Consider the following 16,632-nt stretch of genomic DNA (forward strand, 5'->3'; position numbering starts at 1 on the left):
TAAAACCAAAGATCTGAGGCTTTCATGACTATAAATAATAACCTAAATTCCTTTGGTTTTTTCAGAGGGAGACACTTCAGATGGAGAGGGGGAGGGGGTACATCATTTCCTTTCAAAGGTTAACATGCAGTTGCCAAAATCTCTGACAAGAGATCGATGCTAGTAATAGTTCTTTTGGAAAATGCAGTTAAAAGTGAATCAGAATGGATTCAACGTTGAACAATTTTAATGAAGCAAGTGTCAAACAACAACATCAACTTCTTAAAAACAAAGGAGCTCCAAAATTTAATTACAAAAACATTGTACAGAAAACTTGGCATCTCAACAATTCCGAACACATTAATCCAGCAAATGGATTCTGTTTTCATATATTTCTCTTAACATTTCTTTAAGTGACAAAAGCATTTTATTCCACTCTTCTCCTTGACACACACTTCATTTTTTACTTCCTTTTTTTAATCAGTCAACACTGAAAAATGTAAACTGAAGTGACACTCTGAAAACACTGGAAAGAAAATCCATTTTATAGGGTTAATCAATGTAAATAAGAAGCTTCCCGATGAGACAAAACATCATCTGTCACATCACCAGTGAACAAGAACTTAGTTTTCCCCCAGATGCCTCAGGATGGATAATCCAACTCCCTCCCTTCCTTGTGGGAAAAAGCAAGAGGTTTGTCAGCCCCAGCTAATATCACCTTAAATTTTCTATCCCGTAACACTTGCATGCTGCTCAGCAGAGTGATGGCTGAGCAATGTGCCACGAGCCAAGAGCTGCCCTGGGCTTCTGCAGCCACCACCCCTTATTGACAGCATGGATGTGTTACAGCCTGGAATTGCATCCTTCCGTCACCTCACGTGGAATTTCTGGAGTCTTTATGGGATACGACTCCAGGAATTAGAGAGGAAGCCACAGACTTCAGGGTTTTGTAAATCAGCTTTTGGCTATGCAGTGCACTTTGGCCACTTTCTACAACAGTCAAACATCACCAGTTCTAAAAAAAACAAGATACACATAGGAGATTAAGGTATTGGTGCTTCTTCTGGAGACATTAACAACCTGTAGGATTTACAACATTCATTAGAGAACCCACTCATGTCAACATCAGCTGGTCTCATCTATGTTACAGAAAGCAGAGGTCAATGCAACAAACTGAGGCTCCTTTTTGTGAAGTCTTGAAAGCAAACAGAAGACAGAGAAAGGAGTTTCCTCCCTGAAGGAAGACTTGAATTCACCTGGAAAATCCCTGCTGCTTGGCTACAGCAATAAGCCCAGGAGTCAGCAGAGACCAGGGTATACAATATGTTGACCTGGAGATGGCTTCAGGCCAGCATGAAGTCCATGTGTACAGCACAGGAAGAGAAGAAACTGCTTTTTAATCTTCACAATATTTGTGTCACAGATACATTAAAGCTGACTGCAACACACTCCAGCAACAAAAGCAACCTCTAATTTACAAAGGGAATTTTAAAAGACGTCTTATGCAGAAGCAAAGAGATTGTCACGTGGAAGAAAGAGCATTTCAACCACTACCATAAAGCCCAGAGATGTCCAACAAGTGCTGAGCCAAACCAACAGTTTGACAGGAACCAAAGGGCAGCAAATGTTTTGCATAAGTCAGTGCAGACAGTGGGTGCCTTCAACTTTCACAGGAGGTGTGGTGTAGCTCAGCAAGGTTCCAGACTCAGGCATGCAGAGCTCTTACTTGATGCAACTCAAAGGCCGTTTAGGTCACACTGGAACATGAAATGCTGAATGCTGCAGGCTCCACGGGCTGTACTGAACTGTACAAAAGGTGAGAGCACATACAGGCTGGAATGCAGAATTCTGTGGGTTGCTATGTGGACCTAGCTGCTAATAGCTTTCTCTGCTCTAATAATTCATGCAAAAATATATGTGCTGCTTCCAGGCACCTGGCTTCCCAGCACTGATTTCAGGAGGGCAGAGAAATAAAAAAAAAAAATGCAATCCACCTGCTCATTTCTCTTTTTACAGAGAACTGTTCTCCCCATGAGATCATTTTCTCAAGAACAAGGCAGTAACATTAAATTAGACTGAGCCATGTATCAGAGGAAGGGCAAGCTTTGTGGTTTTAGACTAAAACAGAGAATCCTATTTATCCCTGCTGAGAAGAACTAACATTGCACTTTCTATCTTGATTTCCACTGACCTTTGTGATAGTAAAATGCTCTGCAAACATTTTCAAGAGATAACAGGAGACTTTCACAGAAGAGTAGGATGCTATGTGCAAGAGAGGTGCTCAGAGAGAAGGAGGAGGGAGGAAGTCTGTCTCATAGTAGAATCAAGTCACAAAGCATCAGCCACAGCCAGTCCCTAGTAGGGAGCAAACTCACTTGGTAGAAATTGCAGGCTAACACAAAAAAACCCCAGGATTCTGCTTAGGAAAAGCTTATATAAACATAGCAGGCAGCACAGGACAAGACAGTGTACCAAGGAAGACCCCCTGTTACAGCAGAGAGCACAAGTGCTGCTATCCAGGACTGCAAGAATCAGTGAACCAGACCAAAAGAAGAAAACAAGTGAAGGAAGGTAACCCCACAGGATAAACATGAAAACAAACCAAAAAAGACACTAGAAGACATCAGGCAATATAACACATCGAAGTTATTACTACAACACGTACGCTGACTTCATTTCACGAGCTGAGATTTCATCTCCACAGCCAGCCAGTCCACAGAAGGCAGGCACCCTCACACCCAGCAGAACTCATCGAAAATGTAGATTGCACAAAAGTTGCATGCTCGTAAATGTTCACACAGAGGACAGTTCCAAGTGTTTAGTGGGCGGTGTGTCCGTGGCTTCTTAAGACCTTTTAATGCATTGATCTGTTTGTCTCCCTGACAAACCACCCGGGAAGGGCCCAGGACAAACCTGCCATCCTCCCTCCCACCCTAGTCTTTCCCTCATGGCTTCTTATTCCACACTGGCCAAAAAAAACATTTGTAAAGCTTCCCCGGGTCACGAGACCTGCAGACAAAACAGAAAATAAGTGTTAGAAGGCTACAATCTGCCAGGACTGAACAGGCACCGTGGCGTTATTTTCTGGATGTTTTATCCGAAAACACAACCTTAAGTATAGCAAAGCAGCCTATAGAGACAAAACTGAACTGAGTTTCTGTTTCCATCCAGATTCTAAATAACAAAACCCTTCCTCTTCTCCCCTTCTTCCTTGCACAAAGAAGTTTTTACCATGCAGTACAGAAAAAACGAAGTACTCACCAGTTTAGTCATATATTCCCTAAATACAATGCACTAAGCCACCAAAAAACACCTCAGATCTGTGAAATACAGTTGTTTTCAGGAGTATCATAACAGTTTTCTATGGTATTGATTTGTAATGTGTCTCAGCCTCAAAGAGATCATTTGGTTGACAGAGATGACATTCAGAATTAATATACTTCATATGCATGTTAACAAAGGCACACTGATGATGACAGTTTGTTGATATGGTTTATCATGTACCAGGTGAACCTTTCTATACAAAGCTTCCTTGTTTTCTAGGGAATCTCTACCACTTTCTAGGTCTGTATCCAAACTTCTTCCTTCCAAAATTGTCAGAGAATATAATCATTGCCAAGTGCAAGTCAGTGTGATTAACAGTCCCAATGAACTACTAGACCATTATATTTAGTTACATGTATGTCTTTATACAGTGAAACTAGGTGACTGTAAATCACATTTTTAATTACTTCACACTGTTTTGCTACTGAAAAGAGGAAAGGTCTTGGTGGGAAGGGGAAAGTGAAAGGAGTACTATTTTTCAAATTGAAAGTAGAAACAAGAATTACGATTACAGCCCAATCCAGTTTATCCAAGAAAATTATACCTGCATTTTTAGGAACACAGAAAGTGTCCAACATTTAGGAAATATGAAGCCGTCTGACAAGAGAATGGAAGTCTAGATTTTAGCAGCCTTGAGATACTATTTCTCTGGCAAGGTGCTTAGAGGACAAATACCCATTTCAGGGCCTGGCACGCCCTTCTAATAACTGATGGATGAGAAACTGCTTTCCCTCTTATCCTTTCTGTAAAACCTCCCCTCCCCCAGTTCTCCTTCTGAGCTTGAGTGCTAATTGAAAACAGTATCCGAAAATGAGGAGGTTGATGAGCTGCTGAAAAATCCCAGACCTGGATCGACAAGCTGTTCCCTTCACAAATAGCAGCAGTAAAGGCACTTCTTTATTCTGCTGGGAGCTCAGTCATCTCTTAGAACTACAGTCCGTTCCATCTGGCTACCCTCCGGAAGGACAATGATCTTCCAGCTCAAGCCACACTATAATGGGAAACGTGTAATTAACTGTTCTACACAGTATCACAAAAGGTCAGAATCAGAAAGGATGAAAAGCCCTGTCTTCATATTTGCAGATGGCACAAGGCAGCTGTATTTGCATTTCTAAACACTATTCAAGAAATGTGCAGTAGATCTCTACATAATAAGTGCCTGAAGAATGCAGGTATGTACTTTGTTAAAACAGAAATGGGCAAACTCCTCGTGGCTGCCTAGTGCTGTGCACCATGGGGAAGTGGGGGAGTAGGAGGTGTGGGAAATGCAAAGCAGCACAGTAATGCAGAAAGACTGGTATTTATTTCTTTGTAGATTTGGTTTTCTACTCTGTTCTCTATTACACTTTCCTAAGCTGTTGAACAGGAACAAAAACACAGAATCGTGAGCTCAATAATAATCTATGCAAAAGCCACATGAAATTAGAGTCTCAGCAAATGCTATGTATAGCCCAAACCATACATCAGTGCTTCATTTACATGTAAACCTTCATAAACAGAAGAGCTGTGGTACAGGTGCTACAGAGCAGGTAGTTGTAGAGTATTTTCAGTTTATAACAGTTGAGCTCCCCTGTAACCTCTTGAGACAAATAAAATTTCCCCGTAGCCACCAGATTCTACAATTAATGCTGAATTTTTCTGGTTTACTTCACTCAAGAAAGGAATCTCCCTCTAAATTAGTCACTCTGTTACCACTCTGTCAGTACTTTTACTCACCTCATACAAATACAAAAAGATTTTGGAGCTAAGGGGAATTTCAGAACCCTTTAATGCCGTTGGATACTTTCGACCCAATTTGACTTTCATTAAGACAACTTGCTCCCACGGCTTTGAGGAAGAAACCTTTTTGATTGTACAGTATGGTGATCAGCACAAGAATCAGCGTCAGAACAGGTGCCAGAGGTACAGAGGAGCTGGCAGGAGCAGCCTGGGAGGGAACACTTACCCAGTCACTAGCGCTCCAGCCTGTTCACCACGTCCCGGACGGTGGCAATGAGGTTCTCGTTCTCCTGGGGGTTTGCCAGGATAATACTGTGCAGTCTGTTCATATAGGAGTCAATAGTTTCCATCGTGGGTGTTTCCCCGCTACCTGTAGTTAGTTAAGGCAGTAAAATGAGCCACAGGGTATTTCCATGACCACAGCAATTCCAAAAAGTTCACACTAAGGGTGATTTGTGTCAACAGGTAAACTGCTATAGGAGGTGATTTTGCCATGCACCACCTCTTGTGACAGATTCTGTAAAACAGTGTCCTCCTAACTCCACAAAGTGAGTAGTCCCAAGGATATGAGGACTAATGAAGCATGGCTCTCTTTGATTTGGGTCTCATGGTTGATTATAACAAACTCTCTCAGCTGGGCATTCATAGTACCTAAGTGGATTCCCTGGCAGCTGACAATACAGACACGGCCTTTCTTTTAATCAAAGAACTTGCAGGTCCTGTCTTTTCCATTTAGTAACATTTTCATAAACCAAGTCAAGTAGAGCAAGGACTGAATGCGTGTCTCACTTTATTAGGAAGAGTAAGAGCAGTAAGAAAATAAATGTCATGCTGAAATAAAGCACTGACACTACGCTTCCCCCTGCCCGCATTTTAAATATTTCATTATCTACTACAACAAAAGCTCAGAAACAGCCAAGAGCACAGAACAATCACAGCAGGCCACGTGTTCTGAGTTCACAACATGGTATACACACAAGCAGTTAAATTTAACAGGCCAGACAGCCTTACCTGGCAGTGGGACCCCAGCGAAGCTGGTGGTGAGTGCCTGGCGCAGGGTCTCGAGGTGCTGCTGCAGCACCGTGTTGCGGCTGCGCTCCTGGATCACATCCACCTCCAGCTTCTCCACGGCAGTTCTCATGCTCTCCACGTGCTTCTGCAGGGCAGCGTTCCTCTCCTCAAACTCCATGTTGGATTTCCGCAGCTGCCGCAGCTCAGCTTCCCGGGCTGTGAACATCGACCCGTCCCCAGGGAGTCAAAAAACTATCACAAACATACCTGGGATGAATGTTCTAGAGTGCTCAACTAACGACTGTAAACAGTGCAGCTTTGGTTTAGAGATGAAAAGCATCAGATCATAGAGTGCCAATAGTGCCTACAGTAGTACTGAAGTAGACTTGATTTCTAGAGAGACAGACAAACTAGAAAACATTCAAAGCATCAGAATGGAAGTGAAGAGGGGAATTGCTGAGGGAGGAAGATGGCAAGACTAATTTCAAATGCATTCAGAATGACAGAGCTTAGCAGCAGTAGTAAGAATCCTACAAACAAGATACCAGTTACAAAAATACTTTTCTACAGATCATCATGAAAAGTAACTGAATCTGAATTCTGTTCCATTAAAAAAATCTCTAGGCAAAAAATACTAAGCTCTTGGGACACACAGCTATGAAAAAAAAGAGTAACAGAAAAAGTATCAGTGGATTCTTCCACATAGTGGTGGTGGTGGTGGGGATAAAATACTGCTAACCAGCCTGAATCATCATCATGCTATATCTTAGGTGTTTCTTGGAGCTAGCTGATCTTTAAGGTCCCTTCTAATCAAGGCTGCTCTGCAGAACAGTAGATCCAGCTTGGACTGCTGGGAATAACAGCACAGGGAGCTTAAACATCAGAAACATTCTAAGAAGATTATTTAGCGAAGACAAAGTAAAAAAACCCCTGCTTTGCAGCCACTGTGTTCATACAGAGGTAAGATAAAAGCAGAAACTGTACCCAAGTCATTACCTGAGCTGGGATGGGAGAGGGCAAGGACTCTCCAGTCAGGCAGCATCTGGCAAGAGCTCTAGAAGAGCAAGGAAAGGATCCTGCAAGAGCCTGACTTACCTTTACTATGATTCAGGAACTCTTCTGTGAAGATTGGAATGTCAAAGACAGATCTCTCCTTTGTATCTGCTTCTTTCTGCAAAAGGAAGAATAATAACAGAGCTCAATGGTTTGTTTTCAGCAATTCATTTAACTGTTTTGATCATGAAAATAGAAGAGCAGGGAGACCAAAAACTGAGGCAGCTAAAAAGCTGTATGGATAAAAGACACTTCCAGCTTCTACCAAGACAAGTCAAAGGGTATATCTCAGCTAAAGATACAGGTTTAATCACAGCCAAATACCATTATCAAGAAATATCATGTAACATACTAAAATACACCCTTTCACTCTAGCAACATTACACACAAGAATGATTCAGTTTTAAAGCTATCTGAATGTATTTATATTTTCCACCATCAACCGACACATTCTGAAATAGTCTGCACAGAAATGTCAACAAACAGGAGACAGAGTAAGGAAAATGCACAGCAAGTTTCATGATTCTTGGCCTTTCACCACCAATGCAAAAAACTCAAAACACACTTTTAAATCAGGAAATGCTCTATAACTTAAGTCAGAAAAGCCCTAAAAAACTCGATTTGACTCAAGGCAAGAAAACCCTACTATAATATACTTCAGTCACCACTTCTGCGTGTCAAAGGGCAATTAATGCTTACTTTAGCTCCTGCACTGTTATTGGTAAAGCCAAAGAAAATTTGGTTTGATAAACTGCAGCAACCACAATCAATCTGTACCTTAACACAGAAACAAAGTTAAGCATGCAAGAATGCCTGTGGAGAACAAAAGCTTTTCAAAACTCTCCAACACCGTGGTTGACAACGAACCACAAACTCATGGCCCAGAACTGCACTGTTACACATGATTTGGTGTCCAGCAGGCAACCTGAATGTTTAACAGCTGAGAAGGGAATTCTGGCCCCTGAGCTCAGAGTATCATATTGGTGTCTGCCACATAAAGGGGCTAGAGGGAGTGAGCTGAATGCCATTTGGCAGTCAACCAACCAGGTACTCTGTCTTTACCTGAAGAGACAGACTGTCAATTGATTGCTTTTAAAGATAAGCTGACTTTTATTGTCTGGTAGAATTACAGCTGAGGAGCTCTGTATTTATTGAGTGAGAACTCAAACCTCACTTGGCATGGATCAACTGAAGACACACCAGAAACAGGCAAGACTAGAGGAAGGGGTAACAAACCTCCCCAGCTCTCAGAGGCACAGCAGGGCTTCGCTTTGGCTTCCTGATCACACGTGCTTTTCACTGAAGATTTTATACCTGCTGCTACAGGGAAAATGTCTCAAGAGTACATATTTAGAAATGAGAAGTCATGTACAGAAATGTGAAGAACTTATTCATTTTCTCTGAACGCTCCCTAGATAGCTAGGAATTAATTTCACCCCAAAATCTAGGACCTCAACATTAATATGCACTAAATGTTGGCAGTTAGAACACTTACAGAATATCCATCTGAAACATTCTAATTCATGCTTGCCATTGCTACCTGGATGCAAAGAGGCACCGGTTTGGATCATCACTGGCTTGTAGAGAACAGATGGTAGAGGAGAGAGTACTACAAAGAGAAGAGGGTATTCTATTGGCAGCCCTAGGATACAGGTTCTTCAGGTAAAAACCAGGCCATTAGATGAAATTGTTCAGCTTCCAAAAGGCAACCAAGAAATTCTACTGAACAGAAGCGTGATAATGAAAACCATCAGCACTCTCCCACTGCAGAACACACTACCCAGCACGTAAAAGATCCTCCTGAGAACTCTCAAGTGCCTAAGCCACTCTGAGGTTCACTGAAGATTAAAATAATAAGGTTTTGATTACCTCCTATTGAAAAAGCTCCAGCCTGTTCAGGTTATGTGTCTTTCAGCCATCCCTCAAACTAAAAGAGAACCAAAACTGTTTCTATCGTTTGCCTTAAACAAGACTGATATACTTCCAGATTGTCAACAAATGGTTATTAAACCTGAGGTTGAACTTGGAAGGTTCTGGAACAAATCAGACTTGAAGTTCTCAGAGACATGGTGAAGTATGGTAAAGAAAAAGCTGAGATTTGGGGGGTTTAAGGTCACCCTTCCTGGTATGGTCAGGCTACAGACAATGGAAGGAACAGATACAATAAACATACTACTTCATTAAGTGTTCTCAGAGGAGATGGTTTTCTTATGTGCTCCTACTACAGCAGCCATTTCCCTGTCTTCAAAGGTTGTAGATACCACCAGGCAACACCTGATCTCCTTGACATGTGCATAAATCTTTGAAATCTTACCACTAAGAAGTGTAACAGTCTGCATGAAGACAGACCTACTTGGAATCGAACAGCTTGAGGAAATAAAAAACACCAGAACAATGGAGAACAATTATCAAGGATTTCAGTCACTGCTGATGACAACAGTTCCAGTGTATACTGCCATATGTTATATGTATGAAACTAGAATTTGGAGGAAGAAAAATGTTCTATTTCATGCCCACAGATGAGCTCATGAGACAGCACATCCATGTTTTTCAAGTCTATATCGATTAAATGTTCTCTCTCATCCTTTAGTTATATTATAATTCATATTTGAATTGCCCATTGCAATACTTTTTAGAGGTCATCTCTATATATACAATGTTTAGAATGACTTCAGCAGTGACTCACAGAAACTAAATCATGAACATTGAAGTGGAGCAAGGCGAGGAAAGAGGTTTCCTTGACCTTATTTTCTTATATTCTCTCAAGACATAATTTAATCAGCTCGTACCTACTAATCACAAACACAGGAACAATAGTCAATGTGGACAGGAGAAAGCAGCAAGACAACAAAAAGCTCTAGTCTCACTTCCAGCAACAACTTGAGTATATATTTCAAAAGCAATACGAGTTTTTTCTGCTTATTCCTGTACAGGACTATAATACTTGACTTCCCTGCACAAAGGATGTGAAGGCATATTAGGTGATAAGCATGTGGGATTTTATAATATAAAGGTGAAAAACACCAAGTAGTCAAAGGCACAGTTTCAGAGAAGGATGTCTAACATGCTGTTAGTTCAACTATGTCATGGTGTTCAACTGTATCTGAGGAAGCTTATAAGTCCCACAGAGTGAAGAGGACTCCATTTTAACTACATTTATGATGTGAGATACCACCAGTGATGGCTTAAGTGAGAAGGATAAGAGATAAGACTCTGAATTTGTAGTTTGCCACCTGTATAATTTAAAGGTTATGCAATAGTCACAGTCAACCTAGAACTTGAAGCCTTCAGTAATGTGTTTTTATACAATTAAAGAGCAACTTTGATTCAGTGACTGTAGAATTAGAAAACTTGGGGCCACGTATTTCTAAAAGTTAATCTTACTGCAATTTCCTTTAAAAGTTAATACAAGGCATATCAAAAACATCCTACCAAAGCATTTTCCTGAAAGTGAAACTTATTTTCCTTCAGGTTGACAAGACCAGTAGCTGCCTCTCAGCAGTGCACAGCCCTGTCACCATTGTAATAAACACATTAGAAACCAACTGGATTGCTTTCCCAAGGCAAAAAGCCTCACCAAGAAAAACAGATCTTTCAGAAGGCCCTACTGCTTACCAGTGAAGAGGCTGTGTATAAACAAGATTTTTCATTGCTCTTAGTTTGCAATTTATTGGTAACCATGAAAGCAGCTCTGTGGCCCCAGGTAATACAACTGGAGAAAGCTGCAGCATTCCGAGGGGAGAGAGACCATAGTCAACCAGGATGCACAAAATTTGTCACATGTGTCATCAGCTTAAGCAAGGGCATTTTATCTCCAGAGATTATCACTCTTTTCCAATATTTACATATGCAGAAGGAGGGGGAGGGCAGGAGGAGGTTTTAAGCCAAATGTTTTCCAGTTATTGGTTGCTTTACTCATTTTCCTCTCAAGGAAGACACAAGCATTTGTGTTGCTGCAGAAAATCAGTACCTCAAAATAGCCACCTCAAGGTGCTAACTTGGCAGATTTATCAGGGTCTCAAGCTATCTGTAAGTTTTATCTCGATATTTACTTACCAAATAATAAAAATTCTGTGCTTTGAAAAATTTTTAAATAAAAATTCTGCAAGTTGAACCTCTAAAACACCAGGTAAAGGCTCAATTATACTGACTTGCACCCAGTGACTGACTTAACATTACAAAAACACCCTTAACAAAACAGACCTATGTTTTATGTGTACCCTATGTTTCCCTTCACCTTAGATCATTCACACCTGCCCAAGACTTAGGAGATTTAGTTTTCATCATACTAATGAGTATAAGAGTACTCAGTTGTTTCTAAACTTTTGATCAAAACCTGCATAGAAAGAGGAAAAATTCACACTCTTCTGATTAGGGTTTCAACTGGCATAAACTGGGGTTTGACTTCACTAGAAGTTTTTGTCACCTGAAAATCTACCCACTGATGTTAAGTGTAGAATGAAGGAGTTTACCTCATGATCATGAGCTGGCTGTCTTGCTCCATCTGAAAAAGAAAACAACCAACCAGTCTCCCAAAATACACAAGATTTGAGAAAACAAGAACCAAAGAATTAAAGCAGTTACACAACCTTAATCACACAACAGTTCTAGACAAGGCAGCTTGTGCAGCTTTCCTGGAAAGCCAACAGAAGCTGTGTCTAACTTTGATGCTTTTGGTGCACATCCTCCAACACAATCTAGACACAGCTAAATTTACATCAATCTAATCACTTTACACACAGCTGATGTAAATGTCATGGAAAGAACACATTCACTTTTATTAAGCCTTTAAAGCAAAAGTTTCAAATGAGTGTCAGGGTACAGGACTAGCTGGGAACCTTCTGCTCTAGCTCGGCACATGTTTCTGTCCCATTCAATACCTTGTCTGTGGGATTTGCCTTTTTGTCTGTCCTGGGCTTTCCTGCTGAAGACTTTGTAGGCTTCAGTCTTCTGGTACTGCTCCAGCTCCCGCATGTAACGCTCCTTGTCCCTGTCTGCTTCGTCGAGGTAGCGCTGAAACAGAAAAGGCCAAGAGTTTCAGGGAGTTTCCTCCCCTTTGGGATGAAGGAAAGAAAAACAACTTGTCAGATGAAGTTCTGATCCATGTCACCTCTGCAAACAGGAAAGGAGCAAAGAGACAATGAGAACGTATCTGAGATGCAAAGACATAAATTTTCTGGATAAAATGACTGTATTCTGGTGTCCTACTTTCTCTTTTTTTTTTAAGCCAACTAACTATTCTGTTAACCCCATTTTTGTTAGAGCTAGGAGTAATTTGCCACTAAGTTCCTCTATTTAACTGAATGCTACCTATACATTATAGACCAAATATTTCAGAATTCCTTTTCTGTGGCCAGGATTAAGTGCTGCCAAACAAGAACACCTTATCAGATGATGCTTTATGGTTCAGACCTGTAACAGTGGGGTTCCAAATACACTCTTGTTTTCATGCCTCACAGACAAAAAGCATCACCACACACTTGGCACATCTGAGAGGTGAACAAAACATGATGGCTATTGCCAAGAGTAGCAAAAAGGTAAGAGCCTGGCTTTAAGTGATATAACCTGTCCTCATTTGGGTTGATGGAAATCTTTCTTATTGGGCTGAAGGTATTTCACACATCTGCATGACAGGATGAGCTTCCCTGGAGACTTCTTTAAGGGAACTAATGAACTGAGAAACATTTAATGAATGGTCACAATGCTTACTAATGGTATTCTTTCAAGAAAAAAGTTGCCTTCCCATTTCTTCCTCCTAAGGAGTTTAAAATTCAATGGATGTAAGTATTAAATCAGACTGAACCTTAGTCAGCCTGGTATGACTTACTTTCATTAAGTCATCACAACAGTACATATAAGTTATAAATTCCATGCATTTGCAACACTGTTTTGACCCTGCTGAGGACAGTGTTAACATTCTGGATTGGAGTGCAAATTTGGTGATGCTGGGCTGGCATTGCTTTTGGACATGGTATTCTTCCATGAGATATTCTTTTTTTCCATCTCCAGCAATGTGTTGCTGAAAGGGCTCAGCAGTCTTCCCCTGACCTGCTCTAAGTTAGAGACTTACAGCTTTACTCAAGGACAGATTCCCTGGGGATTTAAAAAGCAGTACACAGAATAGAGATCTGAACTCAATTTCCTTTTTCCTGGGTTAAAAATCTGCCTCAGGCACAATAAGAATATGTTAAAGGCAAGGGACTGAGGGGCAGAATGTCTTTTTCCCTTCTCTCCCAGCAGACATTTCCATCAGGAGTATGTTGCTGCAACACATCCTCTCCACGGATCTAAGTTTCAAACCTTACTTTAGGGCAATCCTGATTTTCCTCCAAGGAACATCATTCTCACTGTCTGTTACCAAATCAACTGCTTTGCCTTGCCACACATTTTCCACTATGGTTAAATCACTATCCCTATGCACCATTTTATATCATCTCTGCATACCTTGTACTCTACAAGCTTAGTAAAAAGCAACAAAAGAAAATTTCGGTTTTTGAAGCATCTCATTTTTCATTCATAAAAACTCTGAAGTATTACCTTACCCTTGAAGTACTTTTGAGAGTTCAAATATCCTGATCAATTCATATGAGAGCATCAAGCTGCATTGTGATTTAAGAACTGCTTTGCTGTAATATCCAACTGGCAATCAGGTGAGGATAGTAAGACATCCATTAGCAATTAACCCATTAACAAGGTCCAGTCCAGATGGCCTTGGTCTTCATTCACTTATCAGACAGTGCAGAAGGCCACAGTAGTCCCAATGAGAAAACACCACATGCCAAGGCTTTGACCTTACAGGTCTCAGCTGTATCTGAGTTGAGCACAGCAGTTACTCCAGATGGATCCCATAAACTGTGGGATGTCTCGTTAGAGCAATCCCCCCCATCCTGACTGTATTCTGGCACTACCTAAAGGATACAGTTCTCAAGTCACACCTGGATGAGATGCTATGGCCCTACCAAGGTTCACCATTTGAACTCTGGAAAGACCTGTGCCCCTTATTTTGAAACATCCTCCCAAACACAACTTCAGTCAAAAGCCTATGTTAACTTCCTCACTAAACAACAATATTCCCATTTAAGAGTAATCACAATCCAAGAAGGAAAAGGGAGTTGAATGGTACCCGTTTCTCCTCAGGAGGCAGTTTACTCCACTCATTGCCCAGCATCCTGGTGATCTCTGGGAAAGGCACTTCAGGCCTCTTGGCTCGAAGCTGCTCCCGACGCTCGTTCATGAACCGCACGTACCCTGTGAGGGGGGATTTGGGGGCATTGCTGTCCCTGAGGGGTTTCTTCCTCTTCCTCCCTTTGGCCCAGCCTCCTCGTTTGGTCCTTTGCTGCTGCAAAATGAAAACAGAAGACAATTCAGACTGGATGAAAATAACCACCTCTGGAAGGAATAAACATCCGTGTCTCAAACAACTTCATCAGGAACATGTTGCTGCAACACATCCTCTCCATGGATGTAGGCTTTAAACCTTACTTTAGAGGAATCAGGACTTTTCCCTAAGCAAACCCAAAGAAAAACATTATGAAAAGTTCTTTACAGTATCCCCTGATCCACAGGGACAACAAAATATCATTGGCATTAACTTGATTGTAAAATCAGAAGAATTGATAATCCGTGACATGATCATCTTAGCTAATACAACCGCAAATATTTTTATTACTTGTTTGCTTGTTTGATTTAAATTTACTTTGGTTTTTAATTATTCTCATCCTCCCAGTCATTTACTTCAGTATCACTTTTGGAGAGATTTTGGGTAATTAGTTAGCAGTTGATAACTAGTTATTTTGCCCCTTCCAAATCGTTCTCCTTCATGTATAATGTGCCCAAAATGTGGGGGTGAGGACAGTATACAGGCTTTTCTATTCTCATCTGGTCTGTAGGCTCTCTTTCCCACTAATCACCTCCAACCAACAAACTCCAAAGGAGGGAATATTGTAAGATTTGCCTGGGGCACACTGTGAGCTCACAGGAATAGTAACATTATCATTCATCCTCTTGGCTTCATACTATTTCTACAGCAATCTCTGGACAACACTATTTTCTAATGCTATGTACACACAACTATTTTCAGTACTTCTAATCTTTCCCCAGACCAACATGTTCCTGCCATCATGTTAGTTTTAGTTTCCCTCCTGGAATTTTATTACATAATTAAAAAAGGACCTCACAGCTGAAAACAATGTACAAGGAGGAATATCAAAGGCATCTATCAAAAGAAAAAAAACCCCAAACCACTTTCTTGTCAAACTTCAGCTCCTTCTCAATTTAGTCACCAAAAATCAGTGCTGTTCTCAGCACATTCTAACTGCCAGCTCTCCTTGGCTACCTGTGTGCAGCTGGGCAACACAGGAGAAAACCAGGGAATCAGAGGATGAAAATGGCACACAGTGAAAATATGTGATCCTGTAAAAAAAATTCTGAGTAGGTAAGACAAACCAGAATGACAAAACTCCACATCTTTGCTTCCTTGAGAAGTCACTATTATTTCATCTCACCTCCTCCTCAGGCTTCTGCTCAGTGGTTTCAGCAGCATTGGAGGACTCATTTTGCAGCTGCTGAGCCTGTGACAAGTCCTCCACCAAATCTGGGTTATTCACAGGCTGTGAAGCTCCACCACTGAATGAACTCTCCGAATTAGCTAATCTGAAAAAGCACACAAGAGCAGAACAAAAAATTTAATCATCATATTGCTAAATCACTTCCTCCCTAATCTTCTAAAACATGCAAAAATATTGCAAATATATTCATTCTCACACTAGTGAGAAAAAAGGGATTTTAAAGTGATTTTTGAAGAACTGGCTGTTCCATCCAAGCAACTGCTGTAACTACCAGAGCTACCATAGGCTTTCAAAGACAATTTGATTTTTGAAGTGTTATTTTGTTTCATTTTTAGTGAAGTATTTCATTATACAAATAACTGTCAGTCAAATATATGTTTGGATCAGACACCAGAGAGCATGAATCTACCCTTCTTCAAAAATACCATAAAGAATTCGAAATGAATAGTTTCATCATCAACCAATATACACCTTTTGGGATGTGTTTAATATATTCCTCCACAAATACATTTACAGGTCTGTGGTTGTGTATGATTTTGGATTGAACTTTATTCCATGTAATCTCCTGCTGATACATGTGGGTATTTAAAACACAAACATGACGAGCTCCCAACAGGCTCTGGAATGGCCATTATTTAATTTTGCTGCAAGAGCTGTATCAATCTACCTTCCCCCAGGAAAGGACAAGCTGTCTGGAGGCAAAAACAAAAGCAAGCCCACAGAAGTATTCCTGAAAGTAGACTGAGAAATGAGCACACATTCTGGGACAACAACCCCCTGGACATTCTCACCATTGTGCTCAGTGGGCAAATTAATAGAAGATTTTTGCACTCATCTCAGGTTCTAAACTCTTCTTGAGCCAGGCTAAAGGTAACTCAGCTTTACTCAGTTACATTCATGAAAATTCCTTTATAGCACTCTATGCTATAATTTTAAATATTCAAAATAACTGTTCCTGTTAATGTAGAGTACAGTTACA

At 40.8% G+C, this 16,632-nt stretch overlaps 1 protein-coding gene across 3 annotated transcripts in view; it reads right to left on the reverse strand.

Moving 5' to 3' along the window:
- Window positions 1-208: 208 nt before the first annotated feature.
- HMG20A (high mobility group 20A) overlaps window positions 209-16,632 on the reverse strand; it is a 38,666-nt gene continuing 22,242 nt past the window's right edge. The window contains exons 4-11 of one of the 3 annotated variants that reach the window (XM_018081524.1): window positions 15,591-15,738; window positions 14,210-14,422; window positions 11,967-12,099; window positions 11,559-11,590; window positions 7,129-7,204; window positions 6,034-6,249; window positions 5,249-5,392; window positions 209-2,988 (exon numbers count right to left, since the gene is read on the reverse strand). In XM_018081524.1, coding sequence (XP_017937013.1) covers window positions 5,256-5,392; window positions 6,034-6,249; window positions 7,129-7,204; window positions 11,559-11,590; window positions 11,967-12,099; window positions 14,210-14,422; window positions 15,591-15,738 — 955 coding nt within the window. In that variant the 3' untranslated portion in view covers window positions 209-2,988; window positions 5,249-5,255. Of the gene's footprint in view, window positions 2,989-5,248; window positions 5,393-6,033; window positions 6,250-7,128; window positions 7,205-11,558; window positions 11,591-11,966; window positions 12,100-14,209; window positions 14,426-15,590; window positions 15,739-16,632 lie in introns of all 3 variants that reach the window. The other 2 variants (XM_018081525.1, XM_018081523.1) reach the window with 2 other exon arrangements.

This window comes from Manacus vitellinus, unplaced genomic scaffold (genome assembly GCF_001715985.3).
Source record: "Manacus vitellinus isolate BGI_N305 unplaced genomic scaffold, ASM171598v3 scaffold_53_pilon, whole genome shotgun sequence".
Lineage (NCBI taxonomy): Eukaryota > Metazoa > Chordata > Aves > Passeriformes > Pipridae > Manacus > Manacus vitellinus.